The following is a 27,935-nucleotide window of genomic DNA, read 5'->3' as shown; positions in this document are numbered from 1 at the left end:
TTATGTTGCATTACTATTGCTGTTTGGTTTTATTGTATTTTTAATACTTTAATTCTGATTGCTCAGAGACCCTTCCTGGCTTACCTGTTGAAGAGCATCAGTGTGAGAGGTTTTCAAAATACCAGAAATCTACCTCACGGGATTGTTGTGGAAGTACAATAGCAAGGAGTTGGGGGGCAGGGAAGTGGGAACACCACCGTAAACTTCTTAAAGGAAAAGCAAGATTATGTGTAATAGGGAACAGCAGACGGGGCCTTTTTGGTGGCTGCACCTCAACTGTGAAGAGGCCTCCCTTGGGAAGCCAGCCAGGCAACTGCTCTGCACTTTTCCTGCTGTTTCGGTGTAGGTTGTGATTCTGCTGTCTGCTCTCAAATGGTAGCATTTTAATGCTTTCTGGTGGTTTTTTTGTTTTACTTGGTTTCATCAAAATTGCAACTGCACCCGGGGTCCTGTTGAAGAATGGTATAAATCACATATATAAATAAAACCTACTAAGATGAGCATATTTAAAGCAACAAACATATCTAATGTAACACATTTGGAGGGATACACTAAATCCACCAGGACTTGGTGAGAATGGAGTGTTTCTAGATCAGTGTTTTTTTCCTGGATTTTTTTGTATATAATTTTTATTAAATTTTCTGTTTTACAATTTAAATACTCATTTTTGCACCCTTAAGATATCAGAGATATCAGTGACTTCCCTTCTTCTTTTTCTATGGTTCATTTTACATATAATAAATCCTGGCATATTTTACAAAAAATAAAAAAAAAACCCATTCAGTATTCTATTATTGCATCCAGCAAAACATAGCTGTCAACGTTTCCCTTTTTAAAAGGAAATTCCCTTATTCCAAATAGGATTCCTCGCAAGAAAAGGGAAAGGTTGACAGCTATGCAGCAAAACTTATTTACACTGTTGGCTTTATCTTAATGCTGCCAGCGTTTTCAGCTGTACATAATTACTTCCCATATATTCAATAAACGTTTTCCAATCTTTCTATGTCAGTGTTTCTATTACAGGGACTACACGGAAGCTGAAAACCTCCTTGCTTGCCTATAAACTTCTGTAGGTGAAATGCCGTCGGACGTTGTGCTTTTACTAGCAGTCTCAGCTGCAAGAGCGTGAGCCTTAGCAGGAGAACGTGAGAATACCTTTCGAGCAACCCGTGTTTAGACATCACAGCGCTGAGGTACAAACAGGCGGGAGAGACTTGTCTCCGCCCACAGACGCGCGGCTCTTCCCTCGCCTCCTCTGAGGCGCCAATGACTTCTCCTTCCCCTTGGGCTCTTTTGCATAGCCACGCCTCTCCGCTCTCGGGGTTGCGCGCTGGGCCGCCATCTTGGACTCCTCGGCGGGGGCAGCGCGGTTACCATGGAGACCGCCGGGACGCGGCGCGGCCTGTGAAGGAACCCAAAGCCCGACTCAAGTCCGTCCCTGGTATTTGCTCCTAATTTCAAGACTTTCATCACTTTTCCTAACCGAAAATAGTAATTCCCGAGTCCTCCCCAGGTATTCTGGGGAAATAGGGACTTGACTTCGGTCCGTCTAGCTCAGTATGGTCCGCACTGACTGGCAGCGGCTCTCCAGGATTTCAAGGCGGCTCTAAGGGGAGATGTCGGAGCCTGTCCTCAGATCTGTGTACAGGATTTTTGACTGGGGGGGAGGTTGTTGAGCTTTTTTGTGGGTGGGTGGGGGGAGATCGCACCAAAAATTGAGTTTTTGGGGAGATCCCAGATCATGAACATTTTCTTTTAAATGTAAAGAAAAATAAAAATAAACCCAGTGGTCAGTCATCTGTTTGAGGGGCAGGCTTTTGTTAGGGGGGGGGGCAGAACCTCAGTTTCAAGATTTATACGCAATTTATACACTGTGTGTGTGCGTGTAGTCATTGCTTTTTTTCTGGGGGGACGCAGGGGTACGCATAGCCCCTAAACATTTTGTGAATCTTTGTACTTTTGTCCATTTACTGTATTTATTTTCCCCTATTTAAACTATAAAATGGTGATTTTCTTGAGTCAAAATGAGAGTACCCCTAAACATTTTTAAAGGAAAAAAGCACTGTGTATTGTAATTTATACACTATGGAGTGTGTAGCCAGAATCCAACTGGTGCAGCTTAAGCTCCCACCACCCTAGTGGAAGTATGGATATATATATATATATATATATATATATATATATATATATATATATATATATATAACTTCCCCTGTTGCTCTTCTGCTTGCCATGCAATCTGTAAAAGCAACAGATGCCAACAACAGAGAGAGGGGGGGTCCCACCTGTTCTGCCCCCACAAGGGTCAGTTTATTTAGTGATAGCAAATCTGTGTATTAGTATTAGGTAGAAGGAATAACCATGCTAACCCCTTTAAGAAAAATAGTGCTCCCCCTTTTAGATCTCTCCCACCCCCCAGTTTGTCTGCAGCAAGGCAAGACCCTAGAAAGTGACTTCTTCTTTCTCATCCTTGGCACTGCCCTGTAAGTAGCATCTCGTCCTTCCCTCGTCCTTGAAACTACACCCATTCTTGGATGCTCTCAGCATCTTCTTTGTCTTCTTCCCTCCAGCTATTCTCACAGTTCCAGCTTTGCCCTGGATTGGCTTTGGAACACCAGAAATTAGACTCCCCCATCCACCCTTTTTTGCAATGCTAAAAGTGTTTCTTCTACAAGGGCCTTTAGTAGAAGGTTTTACACTATTGGGACATATATAGTTTTGTTAGATAGTAGTACTGAGGATTAGTGAGCTCTAGCCCTGCCTCATAAGTGTCCCAAGTAAAAGCCATGGTAGTAAATCTGCTTTGCATGTCTGCAGCATAGGCAGAACTCAAAATTAGCATAACATAAATTACTGTTAGCCATTTCTAATGAACCCATGAAACAACCACAAGGTGGCAAGCTTTAGACATTATGAAATAGTTTGAGATGTTTTATAATTTTTCCTCTTCTTCTTTTCATACAGATTGTTTCAGTATTTGGGGTCAAGATGTCTAAAGAGCAGGAAGAACAGGATTTGCAGAAATTCCTTAGAGATGTGGATGAAGTTAGTAAGTCAACCATAAGTTTGCTTGAACAGTACCTTGCATGAGCTGAGCATGTCCCAGCCAGTCAGCAGCACCTGATTTTTCACTACAGCATCCTTTGGTGCAATTATAGGGAGGTTCTCCTTCTTTCCTAGAGAAGTACCCCACTCAGCTAAAGCAGGAGAAATTGAAATTACCGCTGAGCCAATTTTTCTTGAGCTCCACAGTAAACATACTTACACTGCCTTTTTAAACAACCCCCAAGTGTTTGAGAGTGGTTTGACCCTCTTAACTTTGCCTTTCAGCTTCCTTTTTACCAATCCCCTCATTTTGGGGAAGTTGCCTCTTTTGAAATCGAATGTGATTGTGTTTGATTTTCTTGGCAATTGGCCCTGTGCATGTGGTTGCTTTACCTTTCTTTCTGTGAAACAATAATAAATGGCCCATTAGTGTTCTACACCTGAGGCAGCTGATGGCAAGAAGAAATGACTTTCACTACACAGGGATTTCTACCTGGATTTTATAAGAGGAATACAGGAAGCCGCCTTGTATCAGGTCTGACTGCTCATCTAAGTCCAACATTCTCTACTCTGACTCTCCAGTGCCTCAGAAAGAAATAATTCCCATTAACTAACTGATTATTTAGATCGGAGTTGCCAGAGATTGAGCCTGGGTCATTGTGCAGGCAATACGTGTTCTCTAGCATTCTGCTGTGATCCTTTCTTAAACTCAGTATTTTATCCTCTTTGCTGTACTGACTGATTTGCTGAATTACACCTATGATGAAATGAAGCATTTATACCACACCTTTCATCTGTGGTACAGCACACAGAGTTCTCAGTGGGTCTCTATGCTGGGACTGACCAGCCCCAGAATTGCTTAACTTTGATGAGGTTGCTGCTACATGTGCTTTCAGATCATGCCCTGAGTAATGAATCCAGTGCCACCTTTCAGAATAACATCTGTCAGGAAATGAAAATTCTGTGTCACTTAACGGGCTAACATTGTTGGTCCCTTTGAAATTAGTCACCTGTGATGAAGCTGCAGCTCCTCTTGACCACTGGACAGCACCAGAACCATCAGCTTGCATGGATTTTAAAATCAAGAGTTGTAAAACACTTTATTTAGACAACACTTTTCCAGCCATTATCTGACCATTCAAGTAGTATGTTGCAGCTTACCCTGAACACCTTCCTAAAAGAATTAAGAAGCATAGGAAAGACATCTTGAAAGCACCGAGATAGTGAAAGAAGCGGATGATTTATTAGAACAACTCTTTCTAGTAATAGTGTTCAGAGATGCACAGATTTGATCACCAGACTACACAGCATTACAGCTATATCTGACAAGTTCTGCTGTCGGTAATCCTTTGATTTACTTGTTCTCTGTGTTGCAAAAATTGCCTTAAAAATTTATGCTAGCAACTGCTCTCATGACAATCAATAATTTAAAAGCCTCCTAGTTTGGCTTTTTTTTTTTTTAAATGCTTATGAGACTATGAGCTTGACAGCTCATTCCATACAACAATTTTGGTAACTCTTTGTAAACATTATTTTATTTACAGTTTCAAAATCTTTTTGAGTTAGATAATATGAACCCTGAGATTTGGAAAAAGAGCACAAAGCTTTATAGAAATATGCATAGCAAATAGTATTTGGTGACAAGCAATGCGGTACGACAATAAATAACCCACCTTCCCGCATGGAAGGGGAAGGATGACTAAAGCAAAACACTCCTACCCTCATTTGAAAAACTGTGTATCAGTATTATAAAAATGAGATTCTTTGAATGTTATTTATATCCTGTCTCAGTTGCTGAAATGCTGTTCACTTTGGCCAGCCTTTGGTTTATTGTACCTAGCACACTATCACATAAAATCTCTAGCTCTGTGATATAAAAACTGCCCTATTCTGCTTCTTCTTTTCTCCCTCTTTTCCTTGTCTTGTCCTAAGGGAACTACTACTTAATACAGGTTTTATATTTCCAAAAGAAATGTTTTTCTCCCCAGTTTTTCCCCATGGTGGTATCAGTGTCGAAAAACTGAAGCCTTATCAGAGTGACACATCTGTAATCTAATTAATTTTCTGCTCCAGCTTCTCCCCACACACTTTTAAACAAAATGAGGGAGAAGATAAAGGTACAAATACAGTGATTATGCCACCATTTTGTAATGAAAAGATTACTGAAAGCTGTTCAAGGATATAATATGGAAATAAAAAACCTATATTCATCATTTATGTAGCCCACTAGTATATAGTGATTCTCACATAACTTTCCACTCCAAACATCAGACTGAAATATATTTACAATTTCATAAACTGCTACACATGGATGGTTCACTGGGTGACTTTGTTAAGATTCAAATACGTATTATTTTAAGAAATGCCTTTGTAAAAGCAGAAAGGAATTGTCAGTCATTGTGATGTATTTATTGTTCTAATATTGTTTGACCCGTATCTAATCAGCTTCAAATTTTGTCTGAATGTTTCTTTGCTGTTTCATGCAGCATAAGCTAAATTGTTCAAAATTGCCAATCCCATAATTTGCTGTACAATTCTCTATAAGTCCTAGGTATTTGATTTATTTCCCAGTGCTTTGGAGAAACAATTCTAGTTGTTACAATCATATACAGTGGTACCTCGGGTTAAGTACTTAATTTGTTCCGGAGGTCCGTTCTTAACCTGAAACGGTTCTTAACCTGAAGCACCACTTTAGCTAATGGGGCCTCCCGCTGCCGCCGCAGCACGATTTCTGTTCTCATCCTGAAGCAAAGTTCTTAACCCGAGGTACTATTTCTGGGTTAGCGGAGTCTGTAATCTGAAGCGTATGTAACCTGAAGCGTATGTAACCCGAGGTACCACTGTAAAAGAGTGTACAATGATGTGTAAATGTGATTTACACAGCAGGGAATAAATGGCCTTGCTGCATTTTAAGCCAGTAATGTTTGCACAGCCTGTGCTGGAAAGAAAACTTTAGGGAAGCCTTTTCCAACCAGGTGTCCTTCAGATGTTTTGAATGACAACTCCCATCAGCCCCAGCATCATAAGGTAATGCTGGGCGAGGGCTGATGGGAACTGTAGTCTAAAGCATCTGAAAGGCAGCAGGCTGAGGAAGACTGCCTTAGTATCAGCATAGAGTTTAGAATTTATTGCTTCTTGAATTTCTTTCCTGAATTTCTTTGTTTGTCGTCCTCTGCAGCCGTAGTGCAGCATCTTTTAATTTCCTCTGCTGTCTGCTTTACTTGCAAGGTACAGACAGGGGTTGTACAGGTCATCTGAGAAGATGGGAAGATGATGGTTGTTCTTTGTTTTGGTTTTGCTTTCTGCAGTATCCCCAACTCATCTCGCCTCTACCCCCTCAGTGAATTACAACTGGCTTTCCAATTCATGACTTGGAGAAATCTCAATTATTGCTTGGGTCATCCATTTTCATATAAACACGAGTGCAACAAAGCCAGAACTTCAAGGAGAGCAGGCATCCAGAACAGCCAATCTTTTCTGCAGAGATAAAATGCTGACTTCAGAATTAAATCTTGGCCTAGTTGCACTGCTTTGCAAAAACATTTCTCTTTTTATATCTTTCTCAATGTTTTGAAAGTGGTGTACATCATGCCAGCTTCTGAGAAAGCCCCCAAATTAAATCTGAGCTGAGCAATTTGTTCAGCATTGAGTCGACATCAAAATGTTACTTTGCCAGAGGGCAGCACCTGGTTTGCATATTTACAGTATTTTTTTTAAAAAAAAACATTGTTTGCATATTTTGAGTCGTAGGAAGTTAACATAAAATATTCCTTTCTTGAGCATGTTGACTAATACTCTAAGCAAGTGATGGGTGAGTATCACTTGACTTCTAAGTTCTTGAAAGTTAAAAATAAATGTCAGAGAAATAAATATTTCTAAGGGTCTTTTTAAAACAAACAAACAAAAAACCCAATATTACAGTTTTCCTTTTGCCTTTCCGATTTAAAACACATCTGTGCAACCATGAGGGATAGAAGATTTGTTTTCCTACAAATATCAGATTTGTAGGATTCTAGCTAGAACATCACATTTACAACAAAAATCATATTATATGATTAACAAATCAGCGTGGCCTTTATAATCTATAAAACAATATTAACAGCAGTAACAAAATAGCATCTAAAAGCTAAGTACTGTTAAGTTCATCCACATGTTCTCCATGTCCCCAAATACTATGGTCTTTGTTCATTAAAATACACATAAAATACACATAATGTCCACTTTTAAGCCAGCTCAGCCAGATACTGCACTGGCTGGGGTCCTTGGGTAGTTGGTCGTGGTGGAGATGATGGGGTTCTTGGGCCTACCACTAATGGTAAGGTGGATGCTGACTCTGGGTAGCCTGCCCCGTGGCACCTTTGATGAGGAAGTTTGATAGCTTAGTTATTATTAATCTCAGGGTTGTGGGCTTGAGCACCATTTGGGCACAAGATTCCTACATTGCAGAGGGTTGGACTCGATGACCCATGTGGTCCCTTCCAGCTCTATGACTCTATGATTCTATATGTTGCTCTTGATAATCAGGAAGTCCCTTCCCCCTTGAGGAAGTCAGAGACAAACCTGTCCCTCTAGAGTACTGAGTTGTGGCTGCCCTTGGTGTAGAAGCTGACCAAGATGTCCAGCAGTGCCTGCATGCTTATGATGCTCTTGCTGTGTGGTGGCCCATCCACCAGCAGGTGCTCCAGCTTCTGCCACACCTTGATGGCAGCAGAGGAGGCTGCTGCTGAGGGCAGGCAAATTTCTATTTGGCTTAGCTTTTCTCTGGTTGGTGTGGTTTGTTATGCTCTTATACTTTGTATTACCCTGTGGCTTTTATTGATTTGTTTGTTGTCCTTCTTATTTGTCCTTTACTTGCTTGTAGCCGTGGAAGCCGTGTGCAGAAGCAGTGGCATGTAAATTTCTGAAGCCTATTACTCAGGGCAGGAGTGAACTCCTTATTTGTCTGACAACTTTTCTATTCCACACTTAATTGTTTCGTTTTTCTTCCCGTTTCCAGCCAACCTGATTCAAGGCCTGAATTCCACAGACCCCTCTATCCAGGAGAAAGCCATTGCAGATACAGAGAAAAGATTAAACTCCACTGCTGTCAAATGTGACGATAAACACAAGCCCACAGTGGACAGAACATGCATCAATACACGAGCCCCGGTAAAGCTACGCTAATCCTCGTACCCTGATGGTACAGGGGACTTTGAACAATTACATATTGTACTTTTAAGCTATTATATAGCAAACCAGGTGACACTTCTGTTTACAGGATGCCACTTTTGCCTTTTGTCGAGTTTCTTTTCTTGGAAGAACTATTTAAGGTTTCTCAGTATGCTGCTAATTCCTGTATCATTTCCCAACGTTGCTTAAATGCACATAATATTAAAATGAAATGCCACTGTTATTTGAGAACAGTGTGTGTCAATATTAGGAGAAATAATCTCCTTTTTATAGCCCTTTCCTGCTGTTTCCTTGCTTTGATTGTCTCTGATTATTGTGTTTGCCCATTCTCATTGACAGTTCAGACTGTACTTGGGTGTAGCTGACTGAGGCCTGCATCCACATTGGCAGCACAGTTAGATGTTAGTAGATTGGCCTATGCCACTTCTGACTGCAACTGACGGCTGCCATTTTTTACCTTAAAAAAAACCTGCAAGTTGAAAATAGCATTCTAGCCCAGCCTTCTTCTTCTTGTGCTAATTTTCTAAGGTGTTTTTTTTTTTTTAAAAAAAAAAAGGCATCCCCTAATCTGTAGTCTGAAGTGCAACAGACCATTCTGCCATTTTTGGGACCCTGTAATCTCACCCTATTTTGCAATCTAAAGACAGTCTGACCATTCTATCACTATGGGACTCCGTCATCTCATTCCACCCTATTGTTCTGCATGTTTAGATACAGACGGACTAACTTCCTCAATCAGCTGTAGCAAAATTTTACTGGCTCCAATTATGAAACTCACACACTTTTTTATTCTGGGCTAGTAGAAGCTTGACACCCGCCCCCCTGCAAAAAACAAATAAAACACTGAAAGTAGGAGTTTTCGTCAAATTGGGACGTTAATTATGAAATGTACAACAGCATGCCATTATTGCTGTTTTAAAGTGTCAGTCCACAATGGCAATTTACCCTATTGAAGTGTCTGCAAAATCCTTCTCCAAATTGATTTTAGTTTCTTAAGCCCCGAATTACTGGGTGGGAGGGAGTTTGTTTTGTTTCCTTCCCGTGGCTTTTAATGCTCCTGGCGGAATTAATTTTGACAGCTGTTGAAAATGTTCTTCTTTTTGAGGTTATTATAGGTTATTACTATTTTTTAAGTGGCTTTGAAAAATCAGCCTCATTTTCTTTTCTTGCAGCAGGTACCATTAAAAAACCCCACAGCCAAGCAGTATGTTGCAGCATGCTCTTTCTTCCTCCGAACTTGCAACTAACTTTTTGCTTTGATGTACCTCTTTTAGGATTTGCCAGATCAGCAGGAAACAATGAATCCAGGTAAGCGGCTCAATACATTGCTCCAGTGTATTTTGAACTAGGAGTACTACATGAATCTCTGTGATATGCAGGTTGAACAAAGGATGAATACGTGTATTGTAAGCAAACTCTAGCCCAGGTTCTACATTTGCCCACGTATGGGTGGGTCTTGAAAGAAAGCCGTATCCCAAGAGACTCCTCTGCTGTTTTTGTTTGTGGGCACGCATGGAGTGAAAAGGAACAGATCCTGTTTCACAGATTGGCTGTCTGTCTACTGTCAACCTATAGACCGGCTACCCCACCAGATCCAGGTAGCTTGCATACACCTCTGTGAGGACGGAGTGTCATGGTAGTAGCAATTCTGCTGTTCTTTGTCAGAGCCCTACGATTAATTGCACGTGAGTTAAGGGGAGGGCAGTGTTGACATGTCCTCACTCTTTCCCCTTTGCCTTGATTGGCTCCTTGTTCCCTGTATCTAGTTGAGGGACTGGAATGCCAGTTATCTCTACTAATCCTGAGACATCTTGTACCATTAAAGCCACTTTTTCTTTTAAATTCCCAAGTCAGAACTGGTTTCATTCATCTACATAACAAGCCCAGATGGCTTGCATCTTCAGTGTGTGAATAAGTGCTTTTCAGTATCTTTTAATCACTTCATTATCCAGAAACTAGAAAGACCCTGCCACCTAGAAATGTGGGTTTTTTCAAATGTAGGGATTAAAATCACTATCAGCGCTATGGGTCTCTGTTTAAATGGAAGCTTATTACCCCTGTTCTGATTTGATGTCACATTAATGAAACAGCCCTTTTCAATTTCCATTGCACATCTCAGATATGGCTTTGCTCTTCAATTTTACCTTCATCTTTTCCCTTTCCAAAGCGATCAAGCTCTTTTTGTTTGATTGAACTTGCATCTCCACTTTCTTGGCTTTTAGAGAGTTTCATGGCCGTTTTAGAAAAGGATGCCAAAGAGCGAGCAAGGAAAAGGAAGCACAATGAAGCCTTAGCAAATGGTAACAGTTTGGTTTTGACATGTCAGGGGAAGGGGTGGGAGCTGTCTAGAAAGAAACCTTGGTTTTATGTGATGAAGCTGTTCTATTTTATTTATTATTTATTTTACAGATTTATAAACCACTGTGCCAAAGCTATTGAAATGCTGCTGAAGAAATACAACCTGTGCCGTTAATAATGATTGTGCAACCCGTACAGCACATAGGCAACAATTATTCACACAATTAATATTCTTGTTCAAAAACAAATTTTTCACCATTTATCAGATTTGTGAGAATAAGACAACTACTTACAAAATGCCATAAAAACTTAAGTTATCTAAAATAAAGTGAACTTGCAGTATCAGATTTTACTAAGTTCTTACAACTTCTTGACTCAATTTTTATTTTTTCTTGCTTTTTAGGTAAGTTCAAGAAGAAGGTAGGTAATTGACAGAGCCAATTTATTGGGGTTGGCTGATAGTCCACTCCCTGAGCACAGTTTTCTGGGCTCCCTCAGTAGTCTTAAGCTATTTAGTTCTTTATGCTTAAGCCAAGAAATTGTTTCTATAACTACATTTAGGACTAATAGACACATTAATGGCTCAAGACTACTGAGGACAAAATAGCAGCTCTTCAACTTTATGGATTGCTAGGGCGAAACGGGGATAGAACGCTGGCACCCTGTCTTTCATCTGCACTTCACAGCTACCAGGAACATCGCTACCTTCTTGAACTTACCTAAAAAAACAAGAAAAAACAAAAATTGCGTCAAGAAGTTGTAAGAACTTAGTAAAATCTGATACTGCAAGTTCACTTTATTTTAGATAACATAAGTTTTTATGGCATTTTGTAAGTAGTTGTCTTATTCTCACAAATCTGATAAATGGTGAAAAATTGTTTTTGAACAAAAATATTAATTATGTGAATAATTGTTGCCTATGTGCTGTATGCACAAAGCTATTGAAGCAGCATACCGTGAGATAAAATAGAAAAGATAATAAAAATCAGTGCTAAGAGTTGTACATATAAGATTTCATAAAATGTCTGGGTCACACCTCAGGCTACAGAAGGAGGGTCCTGCCTCCACAGATTCTGTGAACAGCACTGATAAGGCATAGTCAAAGAATAATTGATCATTTGACTGCTCATGTATCTTCAAGTATAGTTTACGGGGGTCAAATATTTAATAACGTCAGGTTATTACAGCTCGGCAACGGCAACGGAAGTTAATGAAAGTTTTAACCGGATATGAGGATCTTGGAGCTCAAGTCCTAGTTGTTTATTGTGAATCAGGATGTTGGTTCATACCCCCCACCCTACCCACTTTCTAACCAACATTCTGGGTCTAACCTAACAAAGGCTTTTTATGCATCTGGTTATCATTTCCACAGCACTGAAAGAAAACGGGAACAATGCTTTCAGCAAAGGGGACTATGCACTGGCTATTCAGAAGTACACAGAAGGCCTCAAGAAGCAAAAGGATATGCAGGTGCTATACACCAACAGAGCACAGGTCAGTGTGGGGCAAGAACAACAAATGATGACCACTTTATCCCCCCCACAATGGGTAGTTGATTTGGTGATCTAATCTTGAGTCTGAATATAACCAGTGCTAAAGATAAAGCCATAGATTCATGGTTGCAATTGAAACAGACCTCCTAGTTTATTGGTAAACGATGCTTTATCTGGAAAATAATATTATTTTCACATTGGAAGATAATATTATGAACTTGGAAGGAAAACATGGCAATGTTATTCTAGTCATTTATAACATTGGGTCACCAACTCCTGCCTGATCTCCTGCATTTGAAATGCATTCATTTTCTTTATGATTCCCAGGACTGTATGGCCTTGGCTTAGTATCGCCCTCCTAGTACCCACCTATCTGCCAACTCATCGCTTGCTTCTCTCATGAGAATTGCACAGCTGAGCATCAGTGATGCCCGTTTTCAGGCAAATTTTGACTTTGGGAATTGGCATAGGGGCATTTTCCATTTCCATCACAACATTTTCTGGTGCTCCACAGAGTTGTCTAAATTAGCATGTTTATTTAGCAAACAGTGCTAACCACTGAAACTTTCAGGCTTGCCAAATTATGTGATTTCAAATGACGTCCAATCATGTGCAGTAGTCAGAAGCATCATCTGCTTAAACAATCTGGGACCTGGATATTCGAAAGGTTTCCTCTGCTTATGTGAAACCATCCCAATGCCCTTTTAAAAAGTGTTGGGCTATTGGGTTGTTGTTTTTATTTTGATTATAAATTTTGTGGTTTTATATTCTGATTTTATTCTGGGAAATGGCCTGAGACCTGCGGGTATAGGGCAGTATATAAATTCTAATAATAATAATAATAATAATAATAATAATAATAATAATAATAATAATAATATCATCATCCAAGGTTGCCATTTCAGGTACCCCGCCCCATGCCCTGCCAAAAAGAAATCAGGCTCTCTGGGCTTGTGCCAGAGATAGGGCCTTCTCCATGCTGGCACTAAGATTTTGCAATTCTCACCCCAGGGATATCCAACAAGCCACCTCTTTGTCTATTTTTACATGGACTTTAAAAACATCATTGTCCCTAAATGTTTTTGTATATGTTTGTTATTGGTTACTTTCTTTTTATGCTGTGCTGCTTTATTAATTGTGAGATTTTTTTGCTTTTATTATTTTAATTGTAAATTGTCATTCAGCGAATCTGTTCTTAAAAGGTGGGGTATGCATATGTAAAGTAAAGAAATCAATAAATTGTCTAGTTCTTATGGATACATAAGAAGGATGCGTACATAAGAGGCATGACAGGTTCAAAAGAAAAATATAGATTGGTGGGATTACCAGTAGTATAGCACAGTGGGTTTTAAAAAGGGGTGGTATTCAGCTAAGTTTTGAATACACTGTTGTTGGCATTAGTCTGTCTCGAGAGATAATGAAGCGCACCTCTGGGGGTGAAGTCAAACCACTGTGTTAGCGACACCAACATGACCTCCCTGGAGTGCAAGCCTAGGCAGTGTGTCGTGTCTTCTTCTTCTTCTTCTTCTTCTTCTTCTTCTTCTTCTTCTTCTTCTTCTTTGGCAATCACTCGTAGTCAAGTAAGATTGTTTTCCATAAACACGATTTTAACAATGAGTCCGTAAGTGACTGTGGAGGGCAGCTGTGTGTATGGAGGTCCTGGTCTACCCAGACGACAAGGCCCTCATCTTGGCCTCGCTGATGTGGTCCAAAGGGAAAAAAGAGCAATACGTTTGGCACCAGCTTGACTGCAGGAGTTGACAGAAGGAGGCGTACAAGGCGCCATGCATCCATCTTGGAGACTCCACTCCAGATCTGTGTAGGGTTTAATCCTTAGCCTTTTCTTCTCCCGAAGATATCCTGTAGTGTAGCGGTGGTTTAGGATCAGTGTTTCCTTCTCCTACCTTCCCAGGTTGATGAGCCCCATCTGCCCGCCCCTTTCTTCCCTCTACAGCATGTGCAGTACCTGCCTTTTTAACAGTTGGACCCACTATTAGTTTCATCTGCTCAATCTGCCAGAGTCTGTCTTCGCATGCAGGGGAAGTCCCTAACTAACCAAGGGTTTGAGACCCATCAGGTACCCTCACCTGGTTTAGCTGACCAGTCGAAGTCGTATCCCAGGGTGTGGCCTCTGTTACATGCTGACAGCTTCTAGGTGCCACAGGTGATAGCTGAGTGCAGGATGGAGACCAAAGGTAAAACTCAAAGTGTTTGCCCTATTTCCAACCAATACCCCTTTGGAGGCACAAATAATTCAGCTAAATGTGTGTTACAGTTGCTCCTTTGAAATGTAGCCAGACCTTCAGCACCTTCTAATGAGAACATAGACATAGTCTTTGTGGGCCTTTCTAGAGTCTAAGCATGTTCAAAATGAGCTACAAGCAGCTCTGTGCAATTCTCGCGTCACCTTTCACATTCCTTATAATAGGATTTGATGTGCTTCATTTCTTGCCATGTTCTCAACAATGAATATTAATAGGATATCTAGGAGAAAATATGGCCGAAAGTTACTGGCAGAATATTGCAGACTCTGCTCTTTGACAAAGCTCATTCAATTCCACTTATCCTGCATTCTGCTCTGTAAAAGGGGATGCAACTCAGGCATGCTACATGGCTACTGCTGACATCCTGAAAGATGCTAAAAAATGAAGCCAAATTCTCTGGTACAAAAGTGGTGTAAGACAGTGTGCATCTGTGGCTCCTTGGGGGCTCTTAAAATATCAGAGTCCTTAGATATTTTTGTCTGTATGTGTGTGTGTGTGTGTTCCGGAGTATCCATTAGCAGGTGAACCAAGCTTTCCTGGTCCCAACATGTCATAGGGTTGGGGAGCTGACAGGCTTTACACACTGGAAAGCATGGGGTGTGTCAGGGCAAGTTGCTTCCCTTCCCTAGGGGTATATCTTGGTCACCAGGTTGTCCACTACAGTGCCTAACTAGCAGCATAAAAACTCCAGGACACATTATTTGAAAGCTTGCAAAGTGCCGCTGCTCATCCTTTATAAAGAACTCTATGCACTTCACATCATGAGTGGAACTCTCCAGATCTGTACTGTCATTTTGTCAAGCATTTTAAGAGGCTATTACATCATGTGGTTGGTCACGAACTCTTAGATTCATCTCTCACAGGACAGCCAACTGATGCAAAACACATCTGTAATATTGTAGTTTTGACCTGCAGCTTTTTGAAGAGTCGGATTCCTCTGATTTAGGACCTTAACTCTTAAATGCCTTTGTAGGAGGAACAGCTTCTGTTCTAATTAATGGTGCTTTTGACAATAATTGAAACAGGGCTATAATTCATTGCCTTAAACCCAGAGGCATAGAGGACCCTTTCTGATCATGGGTTCAATGCTTTTTGACCTCTCCCTGTTTTCTCTGGTTTAATTTAATTGAAGATTCTGTGAAGGTGTGCCTGGGAGAGTAAGGAGCATCTCTCAAGGGTTACTTTTTGTAGCCTTTCCAGAGTGTGTGCAGGTTTTATCACTTTAATTGAGTTTAATTAATTAGCTGAGATCAGTTGAATACTTTGAACAAGGAAAGACTCACAAAAATGACCTGTCTTTTAATTAGCAACCGTACTTCAACTTATAGTCCTCTGTTGATCCATTTTGTTTCAGGCCTACATCAAGTTGCAAGACTATGAAAAAGCTATCAGTGACTGTGAGTGGGCTTTAAGGGTAAGAAACCTCCAACATTTCTCAGCTGGCCAGTTCTGAAGAGGGAAAGTGTTGGGTACATTCAACCTAGTGGTGTGTGAATGAGACAATACAGGTGATGGAGGGACTGGGTAGATCCATCTTCCAAGCTATTAAATACAAACCAACCATTAAAAGGAAAAAGTACCCCAAGGAAAGTTTAGGCAGCCAGATGAGCCACTTTTCATGGCACAGGGAGGTAGTAGCTATTCTAGAGCATCATGAGAAAACTCTCACTCTTTTCCAAACCTCTGTGCTTCACGACCCTTTGTTGCCATGAACCTCTCTCTTGCTTTGTGATGGCACTTACAGATGACAGTCAGGCCAGGTAGATGAGGATCCTCACTTGGATCAAGGGGTCCTTGCTGTTAGGCAACCCAGTCACTCTCTCAAACCATATTTCTGGTGGTAAAATGGCTATCATGACTAGGCTACTAGTCTTGAATATATTACCTCCCTTACCAGTTGCTGGCTATCACAAATGGGGAGAGTTCCATTACTCTCATACCTTACTGGTGGGCTTCCCAGAGGTATTTGGATGACTTCTGAGAACAGGATGCTAGACTAGATGCACCATCTAGTCCAGTAGATGTTCACATGCCTGTTCTATAAAATGGAAATCTCAGGAGGTCAAAATGTGCTGAAGATTCCAAAATGATTCACATTTAAAGAAAGGTGTTGCATTGGTTATGATTACTGGATTAAAATTAAGTCCTATGCTTCCTTAAGAGACACTGAGTTGTCTTCCTGGATACAGTTTCTGACTTTTCATTAAAAACCTAAATGAGATGCTAGATGTCCCAGAGCAGAGAGGTTTAACATTTATATCTCTCCTTTATGGAACAAATCTCCCAATTTCTCATTTGTTTCAATTCAAATATTTAATTAAAGACTGATATAAATCATGATAAATTAATTATCTTGTGACACTTTCTAAGATATGTGTAAAACTTGAAGATTAATATTCTTGTTCAGTTCCCCGAGCATATGTGACATTGACATATTCACTTGACACCCGGAACAAGGAAGAGCTGAACGATGATGCATTTTAAGTGATTTTTTTAAAATCCTGATTTCCATTAAGCAGTGCATTGCTGACAAAGCTCAATTGTGTCACCTCAGATATATTAAGATATTCACGAGTTTGTGGCATTCACTTAAGGCAGAAGAGACCAGCTGATCCGCTGCCATTTGAAATCTGATTTTCTTGGTTCTTTAAAAAGCCCACAAAACTTACACAGGAGTACAGGAAGTCAGAATACTGTTCCAGCTAGCTCAGTATTGTCGAACCGCAGACCTTCTGCATGCAAAACAGATGCTGTTCCGTGAGCTGGGGCTCTTTCCTCCAATCAGTAAGGGCCTGTTTCCACTCTCATCAGTATTTATGCAGTCACCCTGTGAGATTCACTCAGCCATAGGCTCCCGTATGACCACCTGGAGTGATTCCTCAGGCATTTGTGCTTCTTGGCCTGCCAAGGTGGCACCCTGTGTTTTCCCTGGAGGATTCCTATGCTAGGGTTCCATAGAATGTCTTACAGCTTGTCCCTCCACAGAGCTGGAAGAGGAGTTATGCCAGGCAACTCTTTCCTGGATTGCCTGGGAAATGCACTCCAGCTGCTACTTCCCATGTAGTCAGCTTGCTTATTAGTTGCAGATTAAAGTGCTCTTCCAAGAGGTCCTCTATGTTGTATGTGGGTGGGAGTGATGTTGCTGTTTTTGGCTGAGAATCTGCAGTTTCACAGCCGTAGGGTTAATCTGGTTGTGCATTTCCCCAACTCAGTTCCTTTCTCTTTGTCCTTTCTCGATGAATAATTTATCCTTATTTTGTCAGGGTTCCAAGGGTATAGCCCTATATCCTGATCTGACTAGGATTTTTCATCTCCCGCCAGTCTTTACTGGCTTTTGACATTCTGTGTTTGGGGCTGTTCACTCCCAAAGCCAGAAGGCACATTAACACCACTTCTTGCAGCCCTGCCTGTCAGTGGATGTTGAGTGAATGTTGTCCTTGGCTGTGATCCTGTAAGTACCTGCAGCCAAAAGCTCCTTTGTCTTCCAATGTTGGTGTTGCTGTCCCAGTCATTTGCCTTTAAGATGAGAAGAAAGACTAATGTCCACTTAGGATTTGAAGCCTTGAAAGCTTTCTGAAAGATTGTTTTTCCTGCCACTTGTAATATCATAAGTGATGTTGATTTAGCGGGATGAGGGTGGAAGCACTAGACAGCAGGCCAGCAAAGGTGCAGCAAAACAGCTGCTTTCCCCAAAAGTCTGGTGAGTATCTGTCAGTATAAGTGATGACCACATTTCAGTATAATTTCCTGCCAGGGTGGCTGAACAGCGTTTTAGATGTCCTGATAGCAGACACCTTTAAGAATTAGATCAATCTATTTGATTTCACTTCTTGGGCCTCAAGAGAAGCATCACTGCCTTCTAATTACAACATACCTGCTGCACAGGTTCACCGTTCTGTGCTCAGGGCTTGAAAAAGAAACACGACAACAGACCATTACCAGCTCTTCAACTGCCAGTCCATGGTTTCCCAAACTTGGGTCTCCTCCTCTTTTTGGACTACAACTCCCAACATCCCTAGTTAGCAGGACCAGTGTTCAGAGATGATGGGAATTATAGTTCAAAAACTGTTGGAGACCCACGTTTGGGAAACCCTGTTTCAGTCAATCTGGAGACATTTTCAAGTGGCTAGAATGTGGTTTCTTAAAAACTTTGTTGGCTGCCTTGTGTTTTGAATCATGGCCAAAGTCCAGGCTCCTTAGCATCCTGCAGTGGCATTCCTTCTAAGGGTGGTAGGCAGTTGGTTAGCATGGCATTTCCCTATGAGTCTGGGAAAAGCTGGAACTCAAGGGCAGAGCACATACCTTGCATAGATGAGGTCCCAGGTTCAATCCCCAACAGCATCACAAGGTAGGGCTAAGAATGTCCCTTACCTGAAACCCTACTAGTCAGTGTGGCTGGGTGGGCCAATAGTCTGACATGGTATAAGGCAGTTGCCTTATGTGTACCTGGACTTTGTCCTGGCTCGGTGGGACACTTTGTTATAAGATAGTACTCTAAAGGTACAGAACAACTGTCAGTTTGTAGTAATTGACTGTTGCCGTTATTGTGTAGTGCCAGGTCAATAGTGGAGACCGATAGCTGAAGGCTTGACTGAATAATTCTGTTCAATACAGTGTGATGAAAAATGCATCAAAGCTCTCTTCCACATGGGGAAAGCATATTTGGCCCAGAAGCAGTACAGTAAGGTAAGACCTGTTGACTTTTAGGCATTCATATCTGTTCTATTCCAGTTTAAACATTCATTTAGACAGTTATCCAGAATTCTCTCGGTTTTCACACTGCTGACTTCTGTTTGTTCTTACATGCTTATATGTTTTTAGAAAGAAAGGCGAGCGCCAAAAAGAAGGTATGCTAAGCAGCCTGGTCCTGATGAAATCATGTTCAGAATGTGTAGGTTTGCTGCTTTTGCAGTTAACTTGCTGACAAAAATGTTGCAAAGCCTTTTTATGGGTTTTATTTTAAATCACTGGCTGTCTCTATTCTAAGGGAGGAAAAGCAAAGGAGTTGATCCATGTCTGGGTTGGAGATACCAAGGAGAAAAAGTAGAATTTCCTTTCTAGTGCCTGTCTACAGGAATGTTTGATAATGAATAGATTCAGAGCAGGCATGGAGGGGAAAATGTAACCCTTTCTTGCCCTTCTTTAAATTTAACCTATTTCCTCTGAAGTCAGTATTTGCATTGGGAGGAAATCCCCCATTGATGGATCTCCTGTAATTGTCCCTCCTGTAAAATCTTGCCCTTTTTCTTTCAGTCCAGAGAATGCTACCTGAAGATTTTAGACATTGATCCTGGAAAAGAGAAGCTGTGCAAAGGTAAGGAGTATAAAGAGCCTTTCACTTTCCTGCTGCTGCCATCCTGCTGTCGACTTTAAACTAGCTTCCTGTATTTTGAAACACGATGTTTGTACTTTTGGCTTGCTGCTACTTAAGCACCAGGACCCGACACTTAATTGGAACACCGTGCTTTACGTTCACTGAATTCCGTTCCATTAGTTTTTGCTATAGGTTATGTGTCCTGTTTAGGTCTACATCCCCCCCTTTGGATTTTCAGACTACATACACCAAGTAGACTTGGAGGAGAAAAGGCAGCACGAGGAGGAGAGGGCCATGGAGGAGCTTGAATCTGGAAAACACACAGCTGTGTCAGTGAAGGAGTTGCTCCAGAAGCTCCGCATCCCTGATGAGAACATTCTGTACTATGCGGATGGGATTAGGCTTCTGACTGCGTTGATGCAAGACTGTGAGTACCCCCAGCATGTGCATATAAGTAGCAGGCCTCATGTTTGAGAGGTGCTCAGCACTTGTGACCTGAAATGCTGCTTACTGAAAGCCTCGAAGAACACTGTTTTGAGTGGTGTGTGCTATGCTGCTTGCTGCTCCCTCTGTCAGCCCTGACTTCAGTGATCTTGCTTCTAATCTCTGGGTATTGGGTGAGCATGTCATGATACTTCTCTGACATGATGGTCTTTGAATTTGTTACAGGCACTGAGCAAGCCTTATTTAGGACAAACAATGGCTTCAGTATCATCAATGACAACGCAGTCGTACAACGGTAAGGTCTCTCAGGTGAAGAGAACAGAAGGGTGTTACAGGCCAGAGCAATAGCAAGTCTATTTCCAAGAAACACAATCGCTCGTATGAAATTCAGGTGGGCTGATCAGCCGATAATGTGGCAGCCAGTTGCAAAGTTTTACTGACTTCTAGGTGACCCTTTGCACACACAAAAAATCTGCTCTTTTGGATGTGTAAAGGAAAAATGACTTTGGTGCATCCTCCATGCTCCTTCCAAAGGCTTAGTCTTTTTAATTTGTCAAGCCTGAGGGTAAGTGTAGGTTAGGAAAGCATAACATAAAAGGGTATCAGATCTAGGAGTTCTAAAGCACCACATTCACCCAAGGCGAAAGACCTCCACTAGTTTCAGCCAAAGGCAGTGTACACTTTGCTGATTTTCACCAGGAAGGGAGTTCAGGCCCCCTTTGCTCTAACTGCTGAAACTTGTTCTCAGTATCTCTTTAATGTTTTTAGAATCAAAGCAGAGGATCTTCCTGCAGGATTTATGAGCTCCTTGCTTCATATTGTTTCATTTTTGCAATGTGCTAAGTTGTACTTCTTGAAAAGCAATAACTCTGGTGACTTTAAGTGCTGCTCTCAGCTGCCTAAATCTGATGCCTGGAGGAGATCAAAGACATTTGTTCACTGCTGATTTCTTTTTAATTCTTTCGGAAAACAGAACAAAGAGAGATCCAGGGGAGCTGTAAGTGGAATGAGTGAATGCGAGCAAAAGCCGTCTGTGCAAAATGTAATAGTAACTTGAATGGTATCTTGAAGTCCGCAGTGATTCAATCCATTAGGATGGGAAGAATCTTTTAATGGCCTTCTGGGAGAAAACAGGAGGCCTCTTGTAAGGCACCTGGAGAAATGTTAAAGCTTAGAACTGAGGTATAAGAACATAGGAGCTGCCTTATATTGAGACAGACCATCAGTTTTTGCTTTCTAAGTAGACAGATAAAATCCTGCACTCTCTGCTAGTGTGGCCCTGAGTCGCATTTTGGGGGGAACAATTTTTTTGCCAGCATAACATTGCTGTGTAAAAAAATACATGGCCTGGCTGGGCAACATCCAGTCTGAGAAAGCACCTTTCACGATTCAAAAGCCTGCACCATGTTTTAAACCCCAGTTTGTCCAAACAAATGGCTGTGCCTCACTTGCTTCATGTTTCCTTATTCTGTGGGACCAACACATCTCCTAGGACCTGCCCCTCTCCTTGACGTTTAATGAACCTGTTTATTTTCCAGGGTCTTCCACACCAAGACAAAATCCCCTGATGAAGTGGAGCTGTTTATTTCCATTCTCCTTCTGTGGCAAGCAGCCTGCAAAGACAATGGTAAGCAACATCAATTATTGTTAATGTATTATGAATACGGCTTTGACTCTGCTTGGAAGCATTGTTTTCAGTGATTCACTCCTGCGAGTGCTCGTCTTTCCAAGATCCTGCAACCAAGATTTGCAGGTCAAATGTAATTACGGCAAGTACAGCATTAGCAGTGAGCCTCTGGACTTCCCACTAACAACTCCCTGGGGCCCTTCACAAAGCTTCTGCCCATTAAACTTTTTATATTCAATCTACTTCTGGGAACTTCCACCTTGGCCTCCTCTTTGCTTGTGCTTGGACCTCAGGAGCACTTTCTTAGCTATTAATAACTAATAGTCCTTTGCAGTTAATAATGGCAGTGGTGTAGCAAGATTACCACTGGGGAGAGGTTTTGCATCATCTTATTGTCTTTTGTGTCCATGTGGTTCTGAAAATCCTTGACTTAAGTTATGTGTCAGTGCCAGATTGAAATGGTTAGACATGGCTCAGTCTCACATTTGTGTTAGACAAAGGAGTCCGGCTAGCGTCAAGCTTTCTCTGAAGGCATGTTTTCAGAAATGAGATGGTTGTAGGATACAGCCAGAGGGACCAGAGGTTTCTTTCTTTAGGGAATGGACTTTCAAAAAGATGGTGGAGAGAAATAAGCTAGACAAGTTTCTGGAGCATGAAGTTGTTCAAATTAAGCCTTAAGCTGCACTTCTTGTGTCCTCCAGTGATGCTTGAAAGGTAGGACTAAAAGAGACATGTGAATTGCTTCTCATGTATGAATGAGATATATAATTTGCCCTTTAGAAATGGCACGAGGGAGGAGAGAGGGAGGGAAAGGGAGTAATGGAGAATGCAGACAGAACACTCTTCCTTTTACATTACTCCTACAGACATATCCCTCAAGCAGATGACAGAGCAGTGCTCACATAGCTGAGTGATTTTGGAACAGAGACAAAACTGCTGACAAAAGACTTTCAGAGCACCTGGTGGAGCAAGCTGAAATTTTCTTGTTTTTCTTTCTTGTTTTCTTTTCCAGAGGAGAACCAGCGCCTGCTTCTCACTCATCCTGATGTCAACCTGCAACTTCCTTCTCTGTTGCTCTCTGAGGTGCCTGAAATCCAAGAAGAGTGCTTAGCCCTGCTTTCTCTCTATGCAGAAACAGAGAATGGGAGGATCCTTTTGGTCCGACACCTGGACACAACTAGGTATTGTATTTTAACCTGGCTTGCTTAAGCAGTCCCAGTCCTTCTGCAGAAACAAGGAAGAGCAGAAAAAATTGTCGGGGCTGAAACAGTCATGTTGTGGCTCAGTCTCTGAAGCTGAGATTACGAGCAGTACAAGCATCCTACGTATTTTCAGTCCCAGTGTTAGCTTTTCAGACTGCTTGGAATGGGACCTTGGTTTTTAAAGTTTGAGGAGCATTCCTTCAGCATCTTTTGCTTTTGGATTGGGAATTGGGCTTGTCTTCATTGAGTCTGACTTGACATCCTTTTTTCCAGTTTCTGAAGAATCTTGCATTTGGCCTTGGGGCTTGCACTTCACTTTCAGTGTTTTGTCAAGCAGCCACTTACTGAGGGGTGGGGAACAATTTTCAGATTAATAGGTGTGACAGAAGGGTACATTCCAGCCACACAAGCACCAGAATTGTCTGTCTGCCTGCTTGTATCTCTCTCACCTGTCTCTCCATCCAGGCAAGCAAGAGACCTAGTCACAGTTAAGCACTTGAAGAGGGGGACATATTCTGTAAGAGTTCCAAGGGCCAAACAGAGAGGCCCAGAGGGCTGAATTTGGCCCCTGGGCATGAGGCTCCCCACCCCTGTGCTCATCCAATCCTACACACCAAGGCTGTCCCTTTGGGTGGAAAGCAGGAAAAGGAATGGGGGTAGGGAGATTCTGCTCCCTCCTCCTTCAGCAATAGCTCCTTCCAGAGAGCCAGTGTGGTGTAGTGGTTAAGAGTGGTAGACTCGTAATCTGGTGAACCGGGTTCGCGTCTCCGCTCCTCTACATGCAGCTGCTGGGTGACCTTGGGCTAGTCACACTTCTCTGAAGTCTCTCAGCCCCACTCACCTCACAGAGTGTTTGTTGTGGGGGAGGAAGGGAAAGGAGAATGTTAGCCGCTTTGAGACTCCTTCGGGTAGTGATAAAGCGGGATATCAAATCCAAACTCTTCTTCTTCGTCTCCTTCGTGCTGGGCACCAGAGTTCAGAAGTGGCAAAGCACTTATAGACAAGCTGAAGCAAAATGGCTGCTCCTTAATTTCTTTGGGGAAATGCACATTGATCTCCCTGGGTCCTCCCACCCACAGTAATAAGTTTGCTGGTAATAAAGAAAAATTCCCACCGAGAAAAAAGAAACACAGTCTCTGGTGTAAATGACATCTCAGTGGTGTAATTAAAAGCAAAATACTTCACTGTTTTGCATTGTTTGTAAGCCTAGCCAGGAATTAAAAGGCAGCTCAGTGTGTTGAAGAAGTCCCACCTGGTATCATGGTAAAAGGCTGCGCTCTTGCTTGCTTGGAAAGTGTGGTTTAAGCGTGTCTTGTTTTGCCATAGCCCTACATGGCAGATGGAGCAGCAGTTTGCAAAGGTTTAGCAGAAGGTGAGGTATAGATGAATTTGCAGCCGTTCGGGACTCAAAGCTATTCTCCTGGCATTGAGGGTGATGGAGCCACCAAGACAGCAGCAGAATGAATTCCTATCTATTCTCTCCCAGCTCTACCATATCTGCTATATTCTCTGGGTGTGCTACATTGCAGCTATGGCAGATGTCAGGACCAGGGAGTGAATGAGCTGCAGCTGCTTTCTCTCTTGCTGCTTCTTCAAGAGATTTAAAGGTCTATCCAGTGTGTCTGAGAGCATTGCTCTCGTTAGGGCTATAATACACAGGACAGAGATGACATTTTGTGCTAACAACCTGATTGTTAAGCCAGTGCATGAAATGCTAGGAGTGAAGGAAAACGCCTTTTTTTAACCTAACTGATGCTATTCAGATAGTCAAGTGCAAGGGACATAAAATTCTTACTTTTGCAAAATGTGGTAAATCTCATATTGAAGCACATTTTTGCAGTTAAGATACCAGGCATATCACTACAATTGCTTATATAAGCATGTGTTTCCAACTGCAATCAGGACAGATTTTAGTTATTGATGATCTTGGAGAAAAAGATCCACTTGCCGTCTTCTTGTGCTTCATTTGGACCTTGCATCAATTTTTTTTTTAGTTTCAAGCTTGTGCTAGTCAATTTGGAAATTGGAATCAATAACTTCTAGGATTATAGTGCCACTGTGCAGCATTAAAAATGTGTGCAAAAGGGATAATCTGCTTCGATTTGCTGTTTTTAACTTGGACCCCCCCCCAATTGAAGAATGACATAAGTTTAAATACATCGTTTTGAAATCACAGAGGAACAAAAGACATTTCTAACACTTGTACCAACACTTTATTTTTTTTTTAATAATATTTATTAAAAGTTTCCAATTATAACAATATAAAAAAAAAAACATCCAAATTTAAGATCTTATTTTCCGTAACATCTTTCCAGGACTTCCCCTCCCCTCCCCCTCTTATATTCCAATTCTTACAAATAAATTCAGCAATTTATTATCCCAAATTTTAACCTTATTATCATTAACCCAATTTAAAAATATTTTCCCATCTCCTAAGATCGACCTATTCCCTTCCGCGGGTTCCCCCCTTTAATATACATAATAGATTAAAATATAATAAAATAAAATATGATTTTACACCCTTTGGATTCCAAATTTCCCTCCCCCTTTTCCTGGTTGCGTTCCCCATATTGATCAACATCTGATGTCTTCCTGGAGCTCCCACATTTATTTAAACCATAGTCCTTTACCAGTCTTCTTTAATTTTAAATGTCCAATCTTGGAAGGAGTCTATCTCAAAAAGGCCCATTTTTTCCATCCAGATTTTTATATACTTGGGAGTAAAAACTCCAATTTTATTTCTTAAACCTTTCAAATCTGGATGTCCCAAATGTTCCCACTTCCAACTTTGTCCAATTCTTATTATTCTTGTTGTTCTTGTTAATCTCTCTCCTCTTTCTTTTCCTGTTTTCCTGCACAAATGTTCTAATTCCAAAAGCTTCTAAATTCCACTGCAGAGGCTCTGTTATTCAGGAACGAAACATGATGCCAAGTCCCTTCCATTCTTCAATAGATAAGTCTATTGTCTACTTTAGTGTGTAAACCTCTGTAGCCAAAATAGTGTTCCATTTCTGCAGTTTCCCAGGAGATAAAAAGTTCTGTCAAATTCGATGCCAACAACTTGTAATATCCCTCGGCTCCTCTAGGTGGATTGTAGTAACTCAGTTCCCTTCCAGATCACGTCCACCAGTCAAAGTAACTTATTATTCCTTGTTTTAAACATTTTGTATCCAATTTGTAACAAATATAACCGGCAAAGTCCTCGTAACAAAATTCTCAATTTTTGTTCTTCTGCTTTGACAGCTCTTTGACAGCTGTCAAAACCTCTCCTTGTCTTCTCCCGGCGCTCTAACTAAAACGCTCCCAGGTTCCGGGGTGTGTGTGTGTGTGTGTGTGTTTGCTTTTTGATTAAATTCCACTTTTCTCCTCCAGCTCAATCTTATAGTTTTCCATCGCGAAATTTCATAACTTTATCAAAATAGGGTTGCGCTCAATCTTAGATGTTAAGTCCTTTACTTTAGCTCCTCTACAACGGGGGGGGGGGGCTGACTTCCTTTTTACGCCTCCCCCGCTCGTTCCGAATTCTTTAAAAATTTCTCGCCTTTTTTAATCCAAGTTCCAATTACTCACGGGTTATGCTTTTAAGTCCAAATTTCCAATAGAAGAAGTCAGCGCTCTCCGTCGAATGGCATGCGGCTTCGCTCGGCAGGGGAAGCGGAGGACTCAAAGCACCCCCCCCGTCACCCGTTCCGCAGCCTTTAAAAAGGCTCCTTCGCGGGTCGGGGGGGGCTCAAAAGGTGCCAGCCGAGTCACCATGTCCATGGGTTTCAGCGCCCATGGTTTTTAGGGGTCCCCGCGTCGCCGGCGTGGTAGGACCCAGCCCCTGCCGAGCAGGCTCCCTCCGGAGCTCGGAGGGAGTCCGCCATTCGGCGATGGCGCCAACCCGGAAGTCCTCCTTGTACCAACACTTTATAACATGAAGTTCCAACACTGAGGCAAATACATTAAAAAAAAAAAAAAAAAAGAATTTCTATTCATAATGCAGCTATATTTTGGTGAGTCAGACTCCTTTGTCCACTTCTGTAGAAAAGACCCAACACTTCACTGACCGCTTACTGTTCCAGATGACATAATTTGCCTGTCTACGCCAATGAATTCCTCGTCTCACCCACTCACTCTAGCTATTTCATGTGATTTTCTTAGCATGAAAGAAGGTGCATCAGAGAAACTTGGATTGATAGTTTTCATTGGGAGAGTGATTGCTTTGAGTATAGCTTGGGTTTGTTTCCTTTCAGTGATAAGAACTCACTAAACTTAGTCCTATTCTCCCTCCTTCCCTCCTCACCTCTCTGTCTGTCTGTCTCTCTCTCCCCCCCTCTCCCTCTCCCTCTCTTGTTAGGTGCATAGTACAAATAAAAATTCAAGGTGACTTGGAATGCAAATCCAAGGTTTAAGCAGCCCAATCGGGATTCTACCCTGCTTGCTTACCTCTGCTATCTCACTGACCCAAGACATGTTTGGCTTTGTTTTTCAGGTGGCTACACATCTTTATGTCTTTCATCAAGGTTTTTGACAGCAGAGCTAGATGTGCCTTGAAATTGCTGACCAGCTTAGTCCCAGAGGAGAAGTAAGCTGCCCTTAGATTCCTTCCTCATCCAGAACTAGCTTTGGTAGTTTACTGAATCCTGACATTCATGACTAAACTGTAGACTGCTTTAACAGGGCAGGGCTTGCACCCTATGTCTGAGAAGACCTAGGGGGCAACCACTAAGATGCAAATCTCTAAAGAGTCATCTTGATTGGAATAGTTTTATGGAGGTTTGCTTGTTCAGAGGAAATGTATTGCTGCCTGCCAATTGCTGGGGAGCAACAATGAGGGAAGGCCTTGGACTTCAAGCCCTGCTTGTGGCCTTCCTGGAGGTATCTGGCTGGTTGTTGGGAGAAGCAGAATGTTGGAATACACGAGCCCACCTGGGTTTGGCACTGGTATGCTGTCTCTGACAATGGAAATTCCATAGAGCCATCATGACTAGCATCCATTGAAGGCCTTGTTCTCCATGAGTTTGTCTGTTTCTCTTTCAAGCTCATCTGAGTTAGTGTTCATCACCATATCTTGTCTTAGTGAATTATGACACTGAG

At 41.7% G+C, this 27,935-nt stretch overlaps 1 protein-coding gene across 7 annotated transcripts in view; it reads left to right on the top strand.

Moving 5' to 3' along the window:
* The first annotated feature begins 1,288 nt into the window (after nt 1-1,288).
* TTC12 (tetratricopeptide repeat domain 12) overlaps nt 1,289-27,935 on the top strand; it is a 38,700-nt gene continuing 12,053 nt past the window's right edge. For 2 of the 7 annotated variants that reach the window (XM_081844380.1, XM_081844386.1), the window contains exons 1-14: nt 1,289-1,441; nt 2,965-3,049; nt 8,042-8,193; nt 9,489-9,522; nt 10,437-10,514; nt 11,885-12,006; nt 15,624-15,683; nt 18,884-18,955; nt 19,523-19,583; nt 19,822-20,010; nt 20,253-20,322; nt 21,566-21,654; nt 22,667-22,835; nt 27,331-27,423. In XM_081844380.1, coding sequence (XP_081700506.1) covers nt 2,989-3,049; nt 8,042-8,193; nt 9,489-9,522; nt 10,437-10,514; nt 11,885-12,006; nt 15,624-15,683; nt 18,884-18,955; nt 19,523-19,583; nt 19,822-20,010; nt 20,253-20,322; nt 21,566-21,654; nt 22,667-22,835; nt 27,331-27,423 — 1,250 coding nt within the window. In that variant the 5' untranslated portion in view covers nt 1,289-1,441; nt 2,965-2,988. Of the gene's footprint in view, nt 1,514-2,964; nt 3,050-8,041; nt 8,194-9,488; nt 9,523-10,436; nt 10,515-11,884; nt 12,007-15,623; nt 15,684-18,883; nt 18,956-19,522; nt 19,584-19,821; nt 20,011-20,252; nt 20,323-21,565; nt 21,655-22,666; nt 22,836-27,330; nt 27,424-27,935 lie in introns of all 7 variants that reach the window. The other 5 variants (XM_081844382.1, XM_081844381.1, XM_081844385.1 and 2 more) reach the window with 5 other exon arrangements.

Source organism: Podarcis erhardii (genome assembly GCF_964252035.2).
Source record: "Podarcis erhardii genome assembly, chromosome: 16".
In the NCBI taxonomy this organism is placed as follows: Eukaryota; Metazoa; Chordata; class Lepidosauria; order Squamata; family Lacertidae; genus Podarcis; species Podarcis erhardii.
The sequence above is the reverse complement of the archived record's forward strand: the minus strand, read 5'-3'. Positions and strand labels throughout refer to the sequence as shown.